The 24969-nt window shown below is 43.0% G+C and overlaps 1 protein-coding gene across 1 annotated transcript in view; it reads right to left on the reverse strand.

Annotated features, from left to right (window-relative positions):
* The window catches only part of tshz3a (teashirt zinc finger homeobox 3a), a 40077-nt gene extending 16327 nt beyond the window's left edge, over positions 1-23750 (reverse strand). The window contains exon 1 of the mRNA XM_088997189.1: positions 23191-23750. Coding sequence (XP_088853315.1) covers positions 23191-23230 — 40 coding nt within the window. The 5' untranslated portion in view covers positions 23231-23750. The remainder of the gene's footprint in view (positions 1-23190) is intronic.
* Between the last annotated feature and the right edge of the window lie 1219 nt (positions 23751-24969).

Genomic DNA, 24969 nt, shown 5'->3' on the forward strand with positions numbered 1-24969 from the left:
GCTTTCATTACTACTGGTCGGTCTTTTTAATAACAAAACGTAGCCGTTATCACATCCAGATCCAAACAAGAGCTGTTGTTTGGATCTGCGCGCCGGCATTCTATTCGGGCACTCTCTCGAACTGTCACATAATCAGCTTCCGTGTTTATCCTGTCGACGCGAGCACATTAAAAAAGAACTAGCAGCATAGCTTATATACAGTACTGTTGTTTGACACCAATTAAACCATGGATTTAATAGAAGAATTGTGATATATGTAATGATATGAGCAAATTGTATTTGCATGTTCTACTAGTGATGCCTGGCTTTAGATCAAAGGAGCATGTGCGCTTCTGCAAGTCAGTCTGATGAGAGCCTACGAGAGCCACACATGTCAATTGCCTTCTCCCTCCAACCAACACAGCTGTCCTAATAAAGAACCTCAACTCTATCCAGAAGTTGTATCATTTACCGAACCCGCTTACACAAAGCAACACATGGTGTCAGAATTGGTCTGGAAGACAAGAGGACGATAAAAGGACTTGGAACGGAAGATTCCATGGAGGAAAGACATTGAGCACAACCCACGGCAGGAAACGGCAGAAATTGTAGCTTTACGTCCACCCACAGCTCTGCAGCTAACAGGTAACGTGGCTGAAAACTGGAAGAGATTTAAGCAACGTTTTGAACTGTATTTGTCTGCAATTGGAGCTGATGAAAGCCATTCAAAGATGAAAGCATCCATGTTTTTGCACGTTGTGGGAGAGGAAGCTCTAGAGGTCTACAATAACTTCACATTTGATGCTGAGGATGACAAGATGAAGCTTACAAAAATAATGGAAAAGTTTGAAGCTTACTGCATTCCGAAACGCAACGTGACGTTTGAAAGGCACAGATTCTTCACATGTGTACAGACAGTTGGAGAAACTATTGACCAATATGCAAATGAGCTGAGAAACAGATCAAAGACATGTGAGTTCGGTGGATTAACAGAATCACTGATCAAAGACAGAATAGTGTGTGGCATTACAGACAATAAACTGAGAGAAAGGCTACTCCGAGAATCAGATCGGGACCTGGAAAAAGCCTTAGCACTGTGTAGAGCCGCTGAGACTGTTAAGTCACAGGCTAAAGAGTTGCTAAATGATGCTAACTGCAACGTGGATGCAGTGGAAAGAAATGCACACAGATTCAACAAAAACAAGACTGCTGAGATGAAAGCAAGAGTGAGACAACCCAACAAAAATAGGATATTCAAACAAAAATGTTGTACTCGTTGTGGTACGCAACATCCCCCAAAGCAATGTCCAGCATATGGGAAAATATGTAAAAACTGCGACAAAGCAAATCACTATGCTCGTTGCTGCAGGAACCAAGAAATCAAAGGCAAGGTAGATGCAGTAGATGATCATTATAATGTGGAGGAACTTTATGTGAATGCTGTGAAAGATGAAAGAGAAGAAAGAGATTGGATCACTACGCTGAAAGTGAACAACATTCATCTAATATTCAAATTGGATACTGGAGCCAATGTGAATGTCATTTCAGAGACTGATTTCATGAAGATCAGGCCGAGACCAAAAATACATATGGCAAACATGAAAGTAACAGCTTATGCGGGTGCAGTCATACCAATGAGAGGAAAATGCATTGTGAATGTGACACATAAAGGCCAATTACATAAGCTATCTTTCATCATAGTTCCAAGGGATGTGCAGGGTCTACTAGGATTGTCGGCATGTGAGAGACTACACCTAGTGAAGAGAGTTTTTGTCGTGGATAGACAAAAAGAGACAGTATATGATCAACTGATGGAGCAGTACAAAGACTTGTTTCAAGGGTTAGGCTGCCTACCAGGAGAACACACAATCAGAGTGGACAAGAGTGTGCCACCAGTGATACATCCATGCAGGAAAGTCCCATTTGCTCTTCAAAAGCAGCTAAAATCAGAATTGGACAACATGGAGAGCAGGCATGTGATAAAGAAAATTGATGAGCCGACTGACTGGGTGAGTTCCCTCGTTGTCGTAGAGAAAAAGAACGGAAAACTCAGAATATGCCTGGATCCCAGAGATCTAAACAGAGCCATCAAGAGAGAACACTTCAAGCTACCTACTCGTGAAGAGATTATGGCACAGTTTTCAAAGGCAAAGTATTTCAGCAAGCTAGATGCTTCTTCAGGATTTTGGCAAATGAAGCTGGATGAGCCAAGTTCCAAACTATGTACTTTCAACACTCCGTTTGGAAGATACAGATTCCTAAGACTACCTTTTGGAATTGCTTCAGCTCCTGAAGTTTATCACAAAACAATCAACATGATATATGAGCACTCGGAAGGAGTTGATACCTCGATGGATGACGTCATCATTTGGGGTGCCACCAGAGCTCAACATGACGAGAGACTGAAAGCTGTGCTAGAAGCAACAAGAAAAGCAAATCTGAAGCTGAATAAAGAGAAATGTCAGCTAGGTGCAACAGAATTGACATTTGTGGGAGATATCTTAAGCAGTGAAGGTATCAGACCAGACCCACGAAAAGTGTCTGCTATAGAAAACATGCCAAGGCCACAATGCAAAAAAGATGTGCAACGGTTTAATGGGATAATCACTTTCATGGGAAAAGTCATACCCAACCTGTCAGAAAAGATGGCCCCACTGAGACAACTAACTGAGAAGAAGATAGAATGGCAATGGAATCATGAGCATGAAAAGGCATGGAATGAACTGAGGAAGCTGCTCACAGAGGAACCAGTACTGAAATTCTATGATCCAGAAAAACCAATCAAAATATCATCGGATGCATCACAGAGTGGGCTTGGTGCAGTACTTCTACAAAAACATGAAGGCTGGCAACCCGTAGCATATGCATCACGTTCGATGACGGATCCGGAAACACGTTATGCACAGATTGAAAAAGAACTGCTCAGCATTACGTATACCTGTGAGAGATTCCATCAATTTGTGTCAGGACAGGAAATCAGCGTGGAGACTGATCACAAGCCCTTAATAGCATTGTTTCAAAAGCCACTAAATGACTGTCCACTCCGTATACAGCGAAAGATGATCAGGCTGCAACGTTACTCACTGAAGGTTGCATACACCCCTGGAAAACTGATGTATACAGCTGACACGCTATCCAGAGCTGTTGACCCGAAAGAGCACTCAGAGGCTAAACTGGATGAAGAAGTCGAAGCTTACGTACACATGATCACAAGTGCATTGCCAGTTGCAGATGCAAAGATGGAGATTAGACGGATGGAAACAAACAAAGATGAGACACTGAAACAATTGAAACAAATGTGGATGGCCCGAAGTGAAACAAAATTGTTCACCAGACGCAGCAGAATATTGGAACTACAGGATGGAGTTATCTGTAGTGGATGACATCATATACAAAGGCAGTAAGATTGTCATTCCAAAGATTTTGATAAGTGAAATGCTCAAAAAGATTCATGAAGGGCATCTTGGAATTGAAAAGTGCAAGAAAAAAGCACGACAACTGATGTTCTGGCCTAGAATGAATCAAGACATCACAGATCAAGTGTCGAGATGTACAATTTGCGTCAAATATCAAGCAAATCAACCGGCAGAACCACTACACCCACACCAAGCACCAGAAAGACCATACCAGAAGGTGGGTGCTGACCTGTTTTCGTGTCAAGGTAAAGATTATCTTTTGGTCACAGATGACTACTCCTTGTATCCAGAGGTTTGCAGACTGCAAGCTATAACAGCATAAGCAGTGATAACATGCATGAAGGCCATATTTGCTAGAAACGGGATTGCAAACCAAGTGTTTTCTGATAACGGTCCACAATTCGCCAATGAGAAGTTCAGAAAATTTGCAAAGAAGTGGGACTTTAAACACATAACCTCAAGTCCACATTTTCCACAATCCAATGGCTTGGTGGAAAGTTCTGTCAAGACTGTGAAAAGGCTGATGTACAAGGCAACAGACAGTGGAACGGATTTCTACCAGAGCTTGCTGGTGTATCGCACAACGCCGCTCGAGTGTGGTATGTCCCCGGCCCAACTACTCATGGGACGTGTGCTGAGATCCAACTTACCCATCCCGGAAAACCGGCTAAAGACAAAGGAAGGGGAGAAAGTGAGGAAGATCAAAGAACAACAGAAACAAAAACAAAAGTTCTACCATGACAGAGGAACGCGGAACCTACCTGAACTACACACCGGTGACCAAGTCCGGTACAAAGACAAAACGGACATATGGTCACAGAAAGGGACTGTTCTGCGTCAGGTCCAACCAAGGTCATACAACATTCAGACAGAGGAAGGTGCTGTTTTAAGAAGAACCCGCCGAGATCTTCTCAAAGAACCAACAATAGCAAGTCAACGAACAGAGACTGTTGTCACACCTCTAAATCCAGGACATGCTATCCGAAAATCCTCAAGGAAAGTGAAACCACCTGAGAGACTGATTGAAACCATTTAACATGTTTTTCTAAGTGATCATGGTGAAAAAAAATGATGTGAATGTTTCATGTGAATGTTTCATTTATTGTTGCAAAAGTTAGAAATACTTTATTCAAGTTTAAGTTTGCTAATTACTGACATAATTAAATTCATTACATTTGTTAAAAGTAAAGAATTCAATTAAGAAAGGGAGATGTAATGATATGAGCAAATTGTATTTGCATGTTCTACTAGTGATGCCTGGCTTTAGATCAAAGGAGCATGTGCGCTTCTGCAAGTCAGTCTGATGAGAGCCTACGAGAACCACACATGTCAATTGCCTTCTCCCTCCAACCAACACAGCCGTCCTAATAAAGAACCTCAACTCTATCCAGAAGTTGTATCATTTACCGAACCCGCTTACACAAAGCAACACAATATCCACGATTGGCTGTAGGCGACTATCTAACAAGCAAATCCTTCATTGCAAAAGAGTTTGACGTGCGGCATCAACATAAGTTATGTAAACGTTGCAGTTTTGGTTTTTCATCCATGTACAGTATTTAATTGTGTTGCATCCAGATATCTTTATTGCTTGCAACAATCACTGTTTTTCATATGATTGTACATGCTGGCGTTTGTGGCATCGTGTGAATAGAACTTGAGGATTTAGCATTGGTTGGTTGCATTTATGAAAGGAAATAGTCATTAAAAAAGTGTAAAGACGTTATTCTTTTATGCACAACTTTATTTTTCACTTCACTACTGTTAGATACGCAATCCATGAACCCAATGATAAAATTACATGCCATAACAAAGATCCCCCATTTACGCATCCCCCCCCCTCTTTAATGCAGTTCGGCACAGGATCTGATATATCGATAGTCCGGTTATACCGACATTTTTTCCGACTCCCGGGAATATCGATATAATGAGACTTTACTATATATATATATATATATATATATATATATATATATATATATATATATATATATATATATATATATATATATATATATATATATATATATCACAGCGGCAGATATACAAGAAAGAGTCTCAGGTATGAAAAACTGGACCGCACCAGGCCCGGATATGGTCCACACCTACTGGCTAAAAAAACTCACAGCTCTCCATGAGCGCCTAGCAGCACAAATGAACCAGTTGCTGATGGATGGGACTCACCCAGGATGGCTAAACGAAGGGCGAACAATGCTGATCATGAAGGATTCCTCAAAGGGTGCAGTTCCTTCCAACTATCGGCCAATAACCTGTCTTTCCACAACATGGAAGCTCATGTCAGGCATCATTGCGGCTAAGATAAGTGGATCAATACATGAGCAAAGCACAGAAAGGCATTGGTAGAGATACTAGAGGTGCCAAACATCAGCTGCTGGTTGACAGAACAGTCGCACAAGACTGCAGGTCCCGACATACCAACCTGTGCACAGCCTGGATTGATTACAAGAAAGCATATCACTCGATGCCACACACATGGATCACTGAATGCTTGGAGTTGTATAAGGTCAACAGGACCCTGGGAGCCTTCGTTGCAAACTCGATGAGGATGTGGAAAACCACACTTGAAGCCAATGGCAAGCCACTAACGCAAGTGTCCATCAAATGTGGCATATACCAAGGTGATGCACTCTCCCCACTGCTGTTCTGCATAGGACTGAACCCCCTCAGCCAGATAATCGCCAAGACAGGCTATGGATACCGCCTCAGAAATGGAGCTACGATCAGTCACCTCCTCTACATGGATGACATAAAGCTAATTGCTAAGAGTGAAAGGGACATAGACTCCCTGATCCACACAACCAAGATCTACAGCAGTGATATCGGAATGTCATTGGGGCTGGAGAAATGTAGTCGGATGTGGCATCGGAGAGTGCATCACCTTGGTATATGCCACAGAGGCACTCATCCTGGCTGCTCAAGAGCAGGCCCTGAACACCAGAGCCATAGAGGCAGGGATATACCACACCAGACAAGACCCAAGGTGTAGGTTGTGCAAAGAGGCACCTGAGACAATCCAACACATAACTGCAGGGTGTAAGATGCTGGCAGGGAAAGCTTACATGGAGCGCCATAACCAGGTGGCTGGCATAGTCTACCGAAACATCTGTGCGGAGTATGGACTGGAAACCCCAAGGTCAAAATGAGGAACACTTCCCAAGGTGGTAGAGAATGACCGAGCAAAGATCCTGTGGGACTTCCAGATACAGACTGACAAGATGGTAATGGCCAACCAACCAGATATCGTGGTCATAGATAAAGGGGAAAGGAAAGCCGTTGTTGTGGATGTAGCGGTCCCGAGTGATGGAAACATCAGAAAGAAGGAACATGAGAAAATCGAGAAATACCAAGGGCTCAGAGAGGAGCTGGAGAGAGACTGGAAGGTAAAGGTGACAGTCGTGCCTGTGGTGGTCGGAGCACTCGGGGCAGTGACCCCCAAACTCGACGAGTGGTTGCAACAGATCCCGGGAACAACATCGGATATCTCGGTCCAGAAAAGCGCAGTGCTGGGAACAGCACGGATACTGCGCAGAACCCTCAAGCTTCCTGGCCTCTGGTAGAGGACCCAAGCTAAAATGGTGGACAGACACCACCCATGAGGGGTGAGACGAGGATTTTTTTTTAATATATATATACACACACACACACACACACACACACACACACACACACACACACACACACACACACACACACACACACACACACACACACACACACACACACACGTCAATCCCATCCAATGAGTTTTTTTACAGATACTTTTGCTTTTTTGGGACCGAAAAAGACACCACAGGCTTGTGGTCAGCCGAAGAAGACATAAAACAAAATTACAGTCGAGTAGAAGAAGGAGATCATTGAGAAACACGAACGAGGTGTGTGTTTGTCTGATTTAGCCGCTTAGCGGATATGCTAAGTCCATTTCAATGTTTATCATTGTGTTCAGCTGATCGAAAAGGATTGGCATGATGTCACCCTTCGACCCTTGAAAGCAGCATGGGAGAATTTGTGGCCCGCATGCATCCTTGAGAGGGACTTTGAAGGATTTGATCCTCATGACTGTTGTTTTGGACGACATTGTTTCCATTGGACAGAACATGGGACGTGAAGTGGATGCAGATGACATCGAGGAGCTTGTTGCCGACCATAATAAGGTCCCCAACACACAGGATTTGATTTGCTAAGTGGAATTTTAGGCTTTTATTGGACAGTTCCATCCAGAAAAGACTGTGGCTATGAGAATCATCAACATGATGAATGATAATGTGATGCCTCAGTTTCGTAAGACCTTACAAGTCAGAAAGCAACAGGTGTCAATTAAGAGCTACCAACGATCATCACAATAAAGTGACTTTATTATGCAGTGCAGTGTATTTCTTTCATTACAATACAATAGCACATTTATTATACATAGAATTGATGAAGTTATGTTGTGTGTAGTTTTAAGGCTTATTTAGTTAAAAATTATATTTTATGGAGACCTGGAACGAATTATTCTCATTTTAATGGTTTCCTATGGGAAACTTTTTTTGGGGGATACACACTTTTCGCCTTACACACTGTCTGGGAACCAATTAAGTTCGCAAGCCAAGGTCTCACTGTATACACACACACACACACACACACACACACATATATATATATATTTCAGAAAAAACTGACTGTAAAGTGCCCTTGAGAGTTTTGAAAGATGCTTCGAAATGAAATGTATTATTATTATGTAATACATAAATACACACACGCAAACTCAGATGACTATTTTTCAATGAGGATTTTGTCATTTGTATTCACAAGGACATTCAAACAATAGAATTGGGGATGATGATTCTTGAATCAAGTCAATGTGTTTGTGAGCACGAATGGTTGTTTGTTTCTGCGTGCCCTGCAATTGGCTGGGATATGCTCCAGCACAGTGACGTGCGGTGAGGTTCATGGCTGGTGAGGCACTGACGTCATCATAGTCAGATTTACAAACATATGAACTCTACAGAGTAGTTTATTCACCATTTGATTCATCGATGAGAAGGTTTCTTCAGTCGTCATCTGTACAAAAGTGAAGGTTTCGGACGTTTCGCCTCCTATCCAAGAGGCTTCGTCAGCGAACTAAAGTCTGACTGGTCGTATCGGCCCCATTTATATATCCCTAATGTCCAGACATGGTGGCGCCGGACACAGCTATGATAGGTCCCTACTCTCAGGTTGGGGGGGGGGGGGGGGGGGCAGGGGACCCCTCCCTGTGGCCCCACTGATTGTTCCTACATTCCTGACTAACGACTGGCCTATTACCCCCACTCCCCCCGGTATCACCTCATCAGCATAACGACCCTCATCAGCATTGCGAAAGTTGCCTAACCTGTTTTGCCTAAGCAGGCTATTGTATGAACGATCCAAATTGAACCTCACCCCACCAGACCGGTTTAATGAAGGATTTTGTTGTTTTATAAGAATCGCTTCTTTTACCCCCCTTTCAAACCATCTATGTTCTTTCGCTAAGATTTTAACCTCATTGTCGTCAAATGAGTGGTTGCTAGCTTTTAGGTGCAAATGTACTGCCGATTGAGGCCCACTAGTATTATCCCTGCGATGTTGATAAAGTCTTTTTTTGAGAATTTGTTGAGTCTCCCCAATGTACTGCTCTTTACAATTTTCATTCTTACAATGTATGGAATAAACTACATTACTTTGTTTTTCATTTGGTAGCCTATCTTTTGGATGCACTAATTTTTGCCTTAACGTGTTTATCGGTTTGTATCGGTTTTCAAACCGATAAACACGTTAAGGCAAATCGGTTTGAATCGGTTTTCGGATCGTTCATACAATAGCCTGCTTAGGCAAAACAGGTTAGGCAACTTTCGCAATGCTGATGAGGTGATACCGGGGGGAGTGGGGGTAATAGGCCAGTCGTTAGTCAGGAATGTAGGAACAATCAGTAGGGCCCCAACCTGAGAGTAGGGACCTATCATAGCTGTGTCCGGCGCCACCATGTGTGGACATTAGGGATATATAAATGGGGCCGATACGACCAGTCAGACTTTAGTTCGCTGACGATGCCTCTTGGACAGGAGGCGAAACGTCCGAAACCTTCACTTTTGTACAGATGACGGCTGAAGAAACCTTCTCATCGATGGACCACTCCTGTACGACTGAGAGCTTACACAGACGTCACCATTTGATTGGCAACAGTTAATGTATTTTGTTTAAAATTTCATGTCAGCATTTTTTATATATACAAACTGTAGCATAGAAAAAAATAATTTAAAAAAACGTTTTTATCGTGTTACCTTTAGTCCATGCGCCGCTCCTTCTGAAGAAAGGCATCGATAACTTCTTTGTAGAAGCCTTCCTTATCTTTCTTCAGTTTTAAAAGTCTCTCTGTCTCAACGGAGATCACTGCCAGTGAAGAAAGTCGTCCTTGATCAGTCCTGTTCCGACTGTATGTTTTCAGTGCTGAGAATGACAATCTCGTCTACTTCTCCAGCAACAAATGGGGCTGCACCGATCTCCTTTTTAATGTCATTTCTAATGACATCATCAACTGCTTCAATTAAATCGTTCTGTATTCTGTTTCACAGGCTAGAAAATATAGTGGATGTCCCAAAATGACTCGCTAGCCTGTCATCTTTCTGAGCGAAAGCATGTAATAGTTCAACATAGTTGCCACGATGAGCAGAGCTCTTACTTTCATCATTTCCACGAAATTCCAGCTGTTGTTTGGCAAGGAAGCAGGTGGCATTGATGAGATCTTTTAAAATCTCCCGGTTCTCCTTTACCTTAGCATTGTGGATGCTGATGTTGAGTCTTCGCTCATTTTTGATGAGGCTCCGTTGTAAATTTTTAAGGTCACAATATCCCATTTGAGTCCAGACATTGTCACAAATTGAGAACAGAAGGCAGGAAAAGCAGAAAAGGCGGTTTCTTGCTGGACATCGACACAGCCAGCCTTTTCGTGTGTACCAGTCCGCCTGAAAAGAGCGATTATTGTGTCCCGTTGTCTGAAGCAAACCTTTTAGCTCCGGTGTTGGTCTTCCTTTAATTATTACCTCCTGCTTCGATTGAAAGTCCAGTTTAGAAAATTCTTTCAATTTAGATATGTAATCCTTCATTCTGAAAGTGAGGCCAAGCAACATGAAAAAATGACTGCAGGGTTGCACTTTACTTGCTAACTGTTTACTGTAGCTTTCTGTCTCTAATTCTATTATTCTGCAGACGTGGAGTAAGAAGTATCTCTGGAATCACAAGCGCCCCCTGCCTGTCATGAGGCGGGAAAACTGTGTGCCTCACCTACGCACAGCGTTTTGATAAAAATAAAACAAAATAAACACTGGAGTACAGTGTTTATAATGTACAATGACTCTACATTATATACACCAGCTAAACCGTAGAAATTTAGTTCATATACTAAACGTGTTTGAACGCTTTAATAGCGATATGCAGAAGGACAGCAATGCGGTCTCACTGCAGAGCAAGCCAGCACAGTAAGCCTAGTGATTGCGCAATCCATAGTGAGGATCAGCCGGCTGGTGCCTCACTGCTCGTCTCTACTTAGTATTTGAACGGTAAATGTGAAAATTCAGCGATTTAGAAATAAATCCTAAAACGGTGAAGTTAAATGGACAAGAACTTTAAAGTACAAATCACTAAATACATATAACTGTTTAATTTATTTTTTCATTTGATATTTCCATGACAGCTTTCCATGATGACAGGTGAGGCACTGCCTCCCCTGCCTCCACTGACTGCACGTCACTGCTCCAGCACCAACCACCCCCCCCCCCCCCACACACACACACCCGCAGCCCTAGTTAGGATAAGTTATCTTGGAAGGTGAATGAATGAATTAACGAACGAACGAACGAACAAATGAATTTTCCAAAACTGAAATACAGGTCAGGTCACCAAGACCTTTCGTGAGTTCAGCCATTTTTAGGCCCCACTTTTGTTCGTTTGTTTCTTCAGTCACTCGTGTGCTGTGACATTATGATAACACAATCAATCATATTTTACTGTGATCATGAAGCCTTTGTTATTTGTTGTTTGTGTGCATGTGTTTTCTCTACCCCCTGATGGCATTGTGAATACATTGTGTCCGCTGATTGTAGTGAAGCAGGATGTGTGATTGTGTGATATGGGAGATGAGAGAAACAGAGATTATTTTGGCCTCAAGCAAAGCTTAGGGTTGAAAACTTGTTAATGTAATGTACTTCACAAAGGGGATTTAGTGGCAATGTATATAGTAGATTGGTGTGTCTATATCATCTCTCTCTCTCTCTCTCTCTCTCTCTCTCTCTCTCTCTCTCTCTCTCTCTCTCTCTCTCTCTCTCTCTCTGTGTATATATATATATATATATATATATCGGACTCCCTTGAATATCGATATAACGAGACTTTACTGTATATATATATATATATATATATATATATATATATATATATATATATATATATATATATATATATATACATGGATGGACGGGCGGTGGACCGACGGACAGACAGACAGACAGACAGACAGACAGACAGATAGATAGATAGATAGATAGATAGATAGATAGATAGATAGATAGATAGATAGAGAGAGAGAGAGAGAGAGAGAGAGAGAGAGAGAGAGAGAGAGAGAGAGAGAGAGAGAGAGAGAGAGAGACAGAGAGACAGAGCGACAGAGAGAAAGAAAGCAAAATGTGAGTAAACTGTCTATCTAAGTGGACACAAAACATGGAAAACATATTTCACTTGTGTAAAGTACGAATGGACATTTCAATGTGCCTTTTGAAATTGCTGTTAAAAATGTATTGATTTATTTATTTTACAGAATGTTCATAGGCCCCACGATGGTGTCTGCAGCATGATGGGTTTTGTCCCTACTCTTTGATGGAATTGATGAATAGATGTCTTTATGTGCGGCCTGTGAGTGTGGCTGGTGACCAGTCCTGGTAGTTGTCCTTCTTTTGCCCAAAGTTAAGTGGGAAATGTTCTATTTACCCCGGAGCTTAACAAAATAAGCAGTATAGAAAAGAAATGGCGAGGTAAATGATTGTATTGTTCCAACATATTTTCACTGCTAAACCTGAAACGGAAATGCAGTGAGGTATGGCTCGGCTCACTGAAAAGATCGGGCTCTTTTGGCTTCCAAATGGCTCCCAAATGGCTCCTCAGTTTTTTTGTTGCTTAAATTAACTACCAAAAATCATGTAAATCGATGAAAAGGTTTCTTCAGCCGTCATCTGTACTTCTTTGAAGGTGTCGGACGTTTCGCTTCTTATCCAAGATGCTTCTACAGCGAGCTAAAGTCTTTCTGGCAGTTTCATCAGCATAACTAAGCCTATGTTGCCTAAGCAGTCTGTTTAATGAAGGATTTTGCTGTTTTATGAAAATAGCTTCTTTTACTCCCCTTTCAAACCATCTACCATCTATTTTCTTTCGCTAAGATTTTAACCTCATTGTCGTCAAATGAGGGGTTGCTAAATTTTAGGTGCATATGTACTGCCGAGGCCCGGTAGTCGAGTGGTTAGCACACCGGCTTCACAGTGCAGAGGTCGCCGGTTCGCGTCCCGGTCCGGCCTCCCTGTGTGGAGTTCGCATGTTCTCCCCGGACCCGCGTGGGTTTTCTCCGGGTCCTCCGGTTTCCTCCCACACTCCAAAAACATGCATGGCAGGCAGATTGACCACTCCAAATTGTACCTATGTGTGAGTGTGAGAGTGACTGTTGTATGTCTTTGTGTGCCCTGCGATTGGCTGGCAACCAATTCAGGGTGTCCCCCGCCTCATGCCTGAAGACAGCTGAGATAGGCTCCAGCAACCCCCGCGACCCTAATGAGGAATAAGCGGTACGGAAAATGAGATGAGATGTACTACCGATTGAGGCCCACTAGTATTATCCCTGCGATGTTGATAGTCTTTTTTTGAGAATTTGTTTAGTCAATGTATTGCTCTTTCCAATTTTCATTCTTACAATGTATTGAATAAACTACATTACTTTGTTTTTCATTTGGAAGCCTATTTTTTGGATGCACTAATTTTTAAAGTGTTTCATCCTTATCCTTAAAGTGTTTATCGGTTTGAAATAAGTAGGAATTTTATGTTCCCAAAGGACTCTGTAGTTTTTCAGTAACTCCTGCAATGTAAGGTACTGCTACTCCTCTCCTTTTTGTATCTTCAGTGTGGTTCAATTTGGATCGTTCGTACAAAAGACTGCTTAGGCAACATAGGCTTAGTTATGCTGATGAGGTGATACCAGAGCAAATAGAGCAATCAGGCCAGTCGTCAGTCAGGACAATAGAGGCAATCAGTGAAGCTGCAGGGAGTAGTCCTCTGCCCCCCCCAACCTGAGAGCAGGGACCAATCATAGCAGAGTCCGGCACCGCCACATCTGAACAGTAAGGTGATACAGTAAAGTCTCGTTATATCGATATCGGTTATATCGATAGTACTGCTTATTACGATACTATTTCTATGAACGCAGGGAGAAAATTTACATGCCGCAGGATTGGATATATCGATTTACTCATGTAAAAAAAAACACTATAACAAATATTTTAATTTATATGACTTTATTTATTTGTGCACAGAGAGCATCCACTAACTTTCACGTTACCTGTGGGTACTCTTGTCTGATGCGTTAAGATCAGAGCATTATCATAAACGGTGAGTATAGTTTTTGGTTTTTTTGAATGTTGCTGTGCCGATGACCATTTTGTGTTTGGAAGCCTTTTACTGAGCGAGTTGCTTGTTCTGTAGCCACAAAGGGACATAAGTCTTCTTGTGCCTGTCGCAAGCCCGGATAAATACAGAGGGTTGTGTCAGGAAGGGCATACGACGTACGAGCTTGGCCAAAACAAACATGTGGATCCAACCTCTAAAGATGGCGGACACTGATTCGCTGTGGCGACCCCTTGAAGGGAAAAGCCGAAAGAAAAAGACAAGTGAGTTATAAATATATAATAATACTAATATAATATCTTGTTTTCTATCCTATCACCCCCCCCCCCCCACCTCATCCCCTTTCAAATTGCTGCTGTGGACTGCAAATGTCCTCATTGTGGGACGAATAAAGGTTTTCTGATTCTGATTCTGAAAGCAGACTGTATCATGACATGTGTTCACAGCCGGATTTCTTCATCTCCCTTTTGCCCAATTTCTGTAAACCAGAAAACAACGTTCATTCAACTAAAAAAAAAGCATACAGATTTTTTTTCTCTGTTTCAATGTAGCAAAAAGGTGTCATGTCTTCCATTTCACATTAATGGCAGGATGTACTGCACTCAGATCACACTGACTTTGATGCAGATGAAGGATGCCGCTCGGATTGGCTGGTGCACAAAGGTTCAAATTCCCCATTCCGCCCAGTCCTACATGTGAAAATTCAAGCAAAATACTAAGAGAAAGAAAACTCAAAACATGCGCAAACTGAGACTGTGCTTTGCAATCGACTTGCACTAGAAACGAAAATCTGACCCTCTGCGCAAAAGGAAAAAAAACACTTGGATGTTTACTCGGCATCCTGTTTGTACACTTGAATCCTAATTTGCAGATTCGTATCAGATGTCACCAGAACCGGCGTCTCGATGACAGCTACTGACTTAAACCACGTGGGAACACCGGTTGACAAATCTTGAAAGCCAATGTGTACGGAGTGCATGTACATTTTTGTTTTTCTACTTCTTTCTTTCCTTTCATAACTTTGCTGCAGTGAAATGTAAATTTCTCCACTGTGAGACTAATAAAGGTACATCCAATCAAATCCACATGAAATCATACTTGATATTCTTTTGACAATCACTGTGTCTTTTCATGGCATCCTGCAAATCTTGTCCGGTGATTCCACATAAAGCAAATAGAAAAGCACGTCTTTCTTTTGTTTCCAGAGTGTTTTTCCGTGAAGCACAACATGAACATTAAAAGCAGGCGGCCACTGCCATAGCTATCTCAAGATTGAGCCGTCAGCCGAAGCGCCGTCTTGTTCAAGAGGGAGTCCCACGATACTCTCCGTTCAAGCCCCGTTTAAAGAAAAATCTCTATGGTTCATAGAAAAGCTGAATGTGTCTTACAAACCAATCCACAACAAAGATGGCTCAACAATTAAATGAGTTAAAGCGATGAGTTGGAGCCAAACACACTTAAGTGACGGCTATATACACAAAATCAACCCCCCAAGGCTTGCTCTCGTCTCTTACTTGCATGTGCAAAACTAATGCCTGACTGTCCTCTGAACACTCCACACAGCTGGTAGAGTTGGGCTTCATTTCTACTTTTTAAATACTTAGATTCATTTGATCAAATGTATTTTATATTGATATTGATCATATCATTCAATTATCTCCCAGGCCTGACACACACGCACGCACGCACACACACACACACACACACACACACACACACACACACACACACACACACACACACACACACACACACACACACACACACACACACACACACACACACACACACACACACACACGCACACACACACACACACACACACACACACACACACACACACACACACACACACAAAGGATGACAAAAAGTCATCCTCATCATACCGATCACATTTTGACATCATGAGACCAAAGGGGCATTCACATGGAAACTTTTACTCCAGTGTAGCACCGAGGCTGCCCCGGTGGAGTGCTCACATCTACAAAGTTACACGAGTGTATTCTCTGTAAACAGCTTATACTGGAGCAATTTTAACCTTGCTCAGGAGGTAGTTTCAAAATGTACTCGGGAGTAAATGGTAGTTTGCGGAGCAGCACTGATATAAAAGGCACTCTCTGAACACTACCGGGGTCAACTCGCTTCGCTACAGTTGTAGACTTGCTTTGCGTGAGAACAGTCGATTACATATGGTATTTTGTGCTCTGTTGTACTTCCGCTGTCTTCCTTTCTCTCTCCATTATACTTTTACGGTGTCTGATGGACCACAGTGTTGATTTATCTGGAGACGAATAAACCATGCTTTTTCGATACGTCACAAACAAGACGGGGAATATGAAGTACGGAATGCTATGGCCTGCACTTTCTCCATTATCCAATAAATATATATATATATATATATTATTTTTTTGCTTACCTCTTCCATCATGGCTTCAGCCTCATATAAGAAGACAATCAATGACATATTGGTATATGTGAATGGAGTCAATCACAAGACCGCGGGCAAACTTAACCATTTCAGTAAAAATGAGTCAAACTCAACAAAAAATATGTTCAACATGCAGTTCAAATGAGTTGAAGTCGCACTAATTCTAGTCTTTTATCTAATACATAGAATAACTTCAATTAAATATTTTCAGCACCGGCTTACACAGCATCAGCTTCAACATGTCACTGTGAAAGTATGATGGTTTGTATGACTGCATGTTCAAGTGTTGGCCTTTTACTCTTATTGATGTGGATACATGAGAGTCTTAGGGGATTCGGGGAAGAAGTGATTTTTTTCTCCCTCAAGGTACAATCTTCAAGGAACCCAAACAGTGAATAATTGTACTCCAAGGTGAGTGTATCTCCTCTATGGCTAATAAGGTAGTAATAGCTTTCCAAACTCTAAGAATGTCATAGATAGAAAAAAATCAGTAACCCCAACGATACCACCCCAGGGACAAATTATATGATTATGACAGTTTCAGAGTGTATCTGAAAATGCATCATCTTCAATCCGAATAAATAGCAAATAGTTGAAAATAAATTAGAAGGATTTTGTTTCATCCTGGACGAAAAAGTGTGACTTCACATACATCTCAGCGTGTGTGAGTGACAGTGAGAGAGAAAGAGAGAGAGAGAGAGAGAGAGAGAGAGAGAGAGAGAGAGAGAGAGAGAGAGAGAGAGAGAGAGAGAGAGAGAGAGAGAGAGAGAGAAATGGGGAAGTGGGGAAGTTAAAAGAAAGCAGCATAGCCCTCCATTTCTCATTACGCAGCTGCTGCCATGAATGCCTAGCAACGAGGGGGTGATGGACAACACTTGGAGATGGACGGCCACCGTAAATCTCGAGAAACAGGAGAAGGTAAAAGAGCCACCAAAAAAATGTGGCAAATGTGAAGTTTTACATTGACAAAATATGTTATTCTTCTCAGTAAAAAAGAGTGTGGTTAGTATGATAGTTGGACACAGTTCAAAAGGCTCCACTTCTGGGGTTTAGAATTTTTGTACCTTCAAGGCACTCAGAGCACTTTATTTTAATGTCACTTCATTGATAACTGATTTTTTTGGACAAACAAAGAAAGAAGCACATCATTTAAATAAGGAATCTGTTCAAACCTCAATCTCTGTGGTCGGACTCTTTACCTTGATGAACGTGAGCACGGCCAGATGTGACTTTTCACAAACACTCTCGGTTCCTTATGATCCCTTTGAGGTTCTGATTTCTGTTTTCTGAGATTATACCTTTCATACAACAGGCCTCCATTGCTGGAAGTGTCGTTTCGGTATAAACATCCGCGGGCTATCTGATTATGGTCTACTGCTGCGGCACTGGTGTCTAGTAACACTCAGAGAGAGAGAGCACATCCATCAAACAGTGAGTGTCTGTCTAAGGCTTTCCACCCTGCTTCTTCTCATCCGGGCTCTCCAGTTACAGACATACACGACCAGCCTAAATAATATTCTTCATGATAAATGGCACTATAAGCCTGGTATCCATCATTAATCTGATTTTTAAAGAAACATCCATCTTTCAGAGAGCCTGTTAGGGCCACGGGAGAGCAAAGCAGCACAGGTTCATTTAAAGGTCAGGCTGCTGAGTGAGTGATACCTGTCAGCCCTGCTCATCAGGGAACAGCAAGCACACACACACGCACACACATACCACATTAAACACTGGCGCCATATGGTAACATACACACGCACACGCAGGGTCGTACAGAGCGCCTGTCTGAGAGATCTCTGTTTGGATACATTATGTGGACACAAAAACAAATCAAACACTTGTCGAGATGGTATGCTATTTGAGATGGTATGTTATTTGTTCTCTTCTTAAAGATGTCTTCAGTCATTGAGGAACATTCTGTCACTCGTCAAAACATTAACTTAGTGTAACTCAATCGTCTCTTCCTCCTTTGTCCAACTTCTTGAAGCTTTCAGGGAGGCTTCCCAGAAAAATCACTCAAACGTCAGCATCAAAAAGTAGCATTTCCTTGCACATCATTTTTCCTCTGACCGTTCAACTCTTTCCCTCTTCTTCCGTCTTTTGTCTGCCTGTTTTTCACTCTCGCAGCCTACCACAGCATACACATCCACCTCCCTCCCATGCGTGTCTGCTAAAGCCAGTTTGATAAATGACACATGTCACCATGTCAGAAGCAAAGGGTGGGTCAGTGATAAATGACTCTGTTGAAAAGGAAATCGGCTCTCTGGCATGGCCGGGCTATTCTCCTCCTGGATTGGGTTTCAGGCCCCCCAAAGAACAGCGGAGCTCAGTTTCCCCAAAAAGAGCACATCTCCCGCCAGGGTCTCTACCTCTGTGAGGACTCAGTGAGGCTGGGTTGGTGGAGCTTAGAGTGCTACAGTGCGTCCCAATTGTCGCTACAGTGCAGCTGCATCTATCACAAGAGCGGTGAGACTATTTTTACAAAGCGTGCTACTCAGTGCCAAGACAGCATTCCCTGGTGAAAACCTCATCTGAAATTCACCGAAAGCTGGAAGAAGGGATGGCTAATGTTTTTCTATTTGTGACCCTGTGCTTCTTTCTCATCTCAGAGCCCAACCCGATGGCCTGACATCTGTCAAGTGTGTGTTAAAAAGCATAGGAGGGCCACTTTAAGATCCCACTTTTCTTCTCTTTCTCATCAAATTCCTTGTGTGTTCTACATACTTGGCAATAAAGATGATTCTGATTCTGATTCTGATTCTGATCAACCGCTACACCAACACCTCCTCTTTGTCCTCCCCCGCTTTGCCTTTTCTCATCTTTTGCAATCACTTCCTGGCAGGGTGGCAATGTTATCATTAACCAGGCAGGATTTATGGATTCAAGGCCGATGGCAAAAACAAAAAGGCATCTGTCAATACCAGTGGGAAACATTCTGTCAGCCTTCCTCCTTCCACTAGTGCTCACGGCCTCATTAGGTATGCACTTATCAGACACATAGATCACAGACATGACTCAGCTTTGACGGAATCCAGCCAAAAGACTTTCATTAGCATGGAGGCCTGCAAGGCTTTGACATTGACTGAAACCTGTGAATATAAGGAGGTGCGTTATTGTTTAACAGTTGCTTGACCCCCGCTGCTGTAAGGCCACGCTTCTCACACATAAAACAGCAAGTATGCGGAGAGAAATGCAAACACTTCACCTCATTTTACTTTTCCAACGTAGACACGACATGTGTGCGCAATGTGGGCTCCAAGTATTTGTATTTTGTGTTGCTGACTTGGCACACGGAAAGAAGACACAAGTTGATCCAAGCAAGTGGGCTGTGGTTACAAATACCTCACTACCAGTCTATCCCTACCACACACACAGCATGAGCCAAGCCAACAAATCAGAAATCAGATGCCCAGTGATTTGAACGCACGCATGCCCTCATGAGTGATGGCTGCCAGTCTGGCACTTATAAATCTGCGCCTGCAGAAACAGGAGCCTGTTACAATGGAGAATGTTCCAAACTGGACCAGCTCCCCTGGCCCTCTTTCTGCCTCAAAAACAGTTGCACGAGTAAATAGAAAATCCAGGCCCGCTCTCTCTAATGGCAGCTTCCCTTTCCCTGCAGTCGGGTTACCGCAAAGACCCAGCAGCTGTGTAACTTTGCTCTATGTTGTAAAGCCATTGTTGGTGTTGAATTGGTAAATTTATTGCAACGGTTTTGGGCCATCATCGGCAACAAGGAGGGGTCCTCCTTCCACATACACATTTGCGCAGTTAGGTTACAAAGCTGTCACTCAGACCTGATGCAGGTACGCGGCCCATTTGTCACCCACAGGACAAAATTGAGTTACAGCACAACCAAAGGCGAGCAGCTCGGTGTAATATCAAGTTGATTACATCAAAGTGGTGGTAAACCTCATTCGGCCGAGGACCCCGAGCTTGTCAGCTTCAATCACAAGGCCTGTCAGGACTCCATCAGCCTCTCAGTTAATTGGAATGATGCTAATGAAGCAGGCAAGACAAGTTTTCGATTGTGGAGGGACTTACACAGAAGATGGCAAGAGAGTGTGTTTGTGTGGGCTTGCGTGCGCGCTTCAGAGACAATGAAGGAGCAAAGCAGGGTGTGCGGCTCTATGCGTGCGTGTGTGTGTGTGTATGGGGGAGGTAGATATTTCATGCAAGTCTCAAGGTTGCAGTGGGCCGACTCTCCCCCTAAGTCCCTAATCAAGGCCCATCATCTGTCATCCTTTTCTTTGCACTCTCTATCACCACGCTCTGTGCTACAATCAATTCATCATCACCCTTTGTGTGCCACTGAACAGTTGACAACTTTATAACTTGCAGCTGCACAGGCTGACTGACACGGTTGCAAGGGGAGTGTGAAAAAAATGAAGAAAATGGATGGATGAATGAATGCACAAAGAAGCTTGGTTTTGGCAAAAAAAAATGTTTTCTACAAACAGCAAACGATCTGTATTACAGCCTTTTTATTCCCTTTCATCAACAGACAAACAGCCATGTAGCGGGCAGGAGGAGAACGAGAAAGAAGGAGGAACAAAACAACCTTCTCACTGATCTGAAATCAGAAAGCTTTCAGTCATTCTTTATGTGCTCCCCGCGGCCACTCTGAGCCAGTGAGCATGTACATTAGGCTGGGGCATTTTGATGAAATAAAAGCCCGGGCCAGCTTATGGCTAAACAGAATGGGAGCACTCACTCAGCCTGTCTCTGATTGACCATTAAAACCATTGATGAATGGGCCTGTCAGGGTGGAGACAATTAAATCAAACATGAAACAAAGCCGTTGTGGCGGCCCGGTCTGACAGAGCAAACCCATTCCTCCCCTCCATTACATAGCACACAGCTCCTTTTACAACCCCTTACCCGCTCCTCCCACCTCCCTTGGCCACTGGGTGTGCGTGTGTGTGTGTGTGTGTGTGTGTGTGTGTGTGTGTGTGTGTGTGTGTGTGTGTGTGTGTGTGTGTGTGTGTGTGTGTGTGTGTGTGTGTGTGTGTGTGTGTGTGTGTGTGTGTGTGTGTTCAGATGGAAGAACATGTGCACACGGGACAGTGATGTTTTCAGTGTGTGTGTTTCAAGCAAGCCTGGGTACTTGTATAAGACACGTCTTTTGGGGGATTGTATGCATGCTAATGACTTTCAGAAACACTCTTCAGACCTAACAGTTTTCAACGCACAACTCTTCGACAAGAACAATGTCACTCTGCACAACTGTCTCTCTGTTTGGCATGGACAAACTCATTTGTGGGACATATACTGTAATTACAAAATCCGTCATTTGTGGAAATGATTGGTCATTAAATGTGTTGTGATTGAATTGTGGCAACACGGAAATGCATTGTTTGCCAACAACCCTCAGAGGTGCCACTTAACTAGTTTGTGTTCTGAAGAACAACATAAGCTCAATAAGCAATGGAAAGATGTGCTACATTCACGCAGAGATACACTACAAAATATATTTTTTTTCTCAGAAGAATTATTCAACACCATATTCAGATTTTGGCCAAATACAACAAACATAAATAATGGCCATTATTATTCTTATCATCTTTCGGGTCGCAGAGGAGCAGGAGATGATCCCAGCTGACTTTGGATAAGAGGCAGGAAAAACAACCATTCACATGGACACCCAGGGACAATTTATAGTGTACAATTAACCGAGTGTGCATATTTTTGGAATGCGGGAGAAAAAAAAAAGAGTCCACAGGGAACATGTAAACTCAACCCAGGAAGGCAAGAGTTTGGATTCAATATCCTAACCTCAGAATTGCGACGCAGAATTGCTACCCACTAGCCAATTCTGCTGCCCAAGACAAATGTTGATTAAAAAAGGAGGGTGGGTTTCCTATTTTCCACATACCTGATCAAAAAACTCAAATATTATTGACTTTTTCCAGGTTCCTGGCTGGCAAAAAAGACTCGCTACAGCGCCACCTGTTGTTTCAACAAGTACATACTTCGTTACGGGTTTAGAAGTACGTATATTTGGAATTATTAAGTATAAAAAAAATGCAAACATGCGCGGTTTGAAACGAAAAACAAGAAAGTGAGCACAGCCTCCACTTTTTTGTGTGAGTCACTTCACCATCAGCGATTGTGCATGAGGGGAGGCGAAAAAAGTACTCAATTCCTTTGAAAGTGGTTCAAATGTGACGTCAGGAGCCTGCAGCACATGGTTGGAAGTGATTTTCTGATGCAAATCGGGAGGGATCACATCAAAGCCGCGTGACAGCCAATCAATCAACCGTCAAATCGGACATGGCAACTGTCGATTATGGCTCATTCCAGCCCACGAAACTCCCATTGTGTGCTCCGAAATTGTTTATCTTGTTCAGAGAGAGAGAGAGGAAGAGAGTGTGCGTGTGTGTTTGTGTGTGTGTGTGTGTGTGTGTGTGTGTGTGTGTGTGTGTGTGTGTGTGTGTGTGTGTGTGTGTGTGTGTGTGTGTGTGTGTGTGTGTGTGTGTGTGTGTGTGTGTGTGTGTGTGTGTGTGTGAGAGCGAGGGGGGGGGGCACGGATGAGACTTCGTTTGTTTTTACTTGTGCAAAGAAGTTTCAGCAAGAGAAAGCGGTCGTCAACGTCCTACCAATGACTGCATATATCATTGTTAGCAAACAATGAACTGAATTAAACATAACACGATGAGATTTTTTTGACACGCGAGATAGTGGGACACGTACCTGGTGCGCGCTTGGGCGCCTCTTGTTTCCTCCGTGGCATTTGTGGCTGTATTTGTGGGGATTTCCGCCAAACTCCTCCTTTTTTCTTCGCACGCGAAATAGCCACTCGCCGTTTTCGGGAAGATCCACTTTCCGCTCAGAGAGAAAGCTTCACGCCTCGGCACAACATCGAGGAGTCCGCCGGAGAAGAAAAAGTCATCTTGATTATTTTTTTCTTGTAGTCGGAGCTGGCTCGTCACGTCAGTAACGTTGTCGGCGTGTTGTCGTGCTCGAGGGTGTCACGCAAGCATAGAGACGCGCACGCGCTCGGACACACACCACGCAGCTGGCGTCCAAGCAGCTCGGACGCCTGCTCTGATAACAAGAAAACTTGGGGGAAGAAGAGAAATGATCACGTCACTCAAAGTGGAGAATGGGCAAACCCACCGCCCCGTTAACTCTTTATTTGTCAGGCTGAGCTACGAGAGGGCGCCTCCCCCTCTCCCCCTCTCGCCCCTCTCATTTCCACAAGCATCCTCCTACCTGGACGCTTGAGTCACATCACACCTCCTTTTTATTTTCCCTCAATTTCATTGTTGTCGTTATTTTACAGAATACCCGTCGTTTTAATACAAATAATTTGGATGACAAGGTAAGGATACACTAAAAATATAAACATGGAATTACTGGGGCTGTGGATAATCATTATGACTCATGTGTGGTGACACATTTTAGCTTTGGAATTTGAATAGTCATGATATGAGTTTAGGGAGTGCAGTCGTCTTCATTTGTTCACTCATATCAAATGTCCTATCAAGACCCTTCCAAACATATTTGAGGACCAAGGTCAATTTCTTTTTTTTCTTTTGGGAGGACTGAAATTATTTGGGTTCAGATGAAAAAATTAGTCGCAGACAACATTTCAACATTACAACTTTTATTTTAATTGTATGTAGGCTTTGGAGAGAAAGTCAGAGAGGCCAGACTGAGATGGTTTGGACATGTCCAGAGAAGAGAGAGTGTCTATATCGGCAGAAGGATGCTGAGCCTTGAACTGCCAGGCAGGAGCCCGAGAGGAAGACCGAAGAGGAGCTTTATGGATGTGGTCAAAGAGGACATGAAGGTAGCTGGTGTGAGAGAAGAGGATGCACAAAACCGGGATAGATGGAGGACATCGATTTGCTGTGGCGACCCCTGAAGGGAAAAGCCGAAAGGAAAAGAAGATTTTAATTGTATGTACTTGCTGCTATGATCAACAATCCAGGACAAAACTTTTGTTTGAAGCCACACTATTTTGGGGTGAGCAAAATTATCGGAACGGACATCATTAAATTAGCGGTAAAATCTGTGTAAGCTCTCAGTCGTACAGGAGTGGTCCGTCATCTGTAGTTCTTTGAAGGTGTCAGACGTTTCGCTTCTTATCCAAGAAACTTCGTCAGCAAACTAAAGTCTTACTGGTTCAAAGAAGTACAGATGACGGCTGAAGAAACGTTTTCATCGTTAGCGGTAAAGTGATAACACATCAAGCTTGCGACCCACTGAATGCACCAGCTTGTTGCATTCTTTGTTTGGAAAGAGTTTCCCGGCCTTTACTGTCACCTCTTCAAGTTATTATTGAGACTGGAAATGTCTCCCTTCAATTTGTTCTTCAGGAGGGCGAAATGCATGTGCTTCCCAATAGCCTGATGTTTAACTTGTACAGTCTAACACAGGCATGGGCAAATTACAGCCCGCGGGCCACATACGGCCCGTTAGGCTTTTTAATCCGGCCCGCCGAATTTGCCCAAATTATAGTAAAAA

The sequence above is a fragment of the Hippocampus bargibanti genome, linkage group LG05 (assembly GCF_051943395.1).
Source record: "Hippocampus bargibanti isolate YZ-2025 linkage group LG05, ASM5194339v1, whole genome shotgun sequence".
In the NCBI taxonomy this organism is placed as follows: Eukaryota; Metazoa; Chordata; class Actinopteri; order Syngnathiformes; family Syngnathidae; genus Hippocampus; species Hippocampus bargibanti.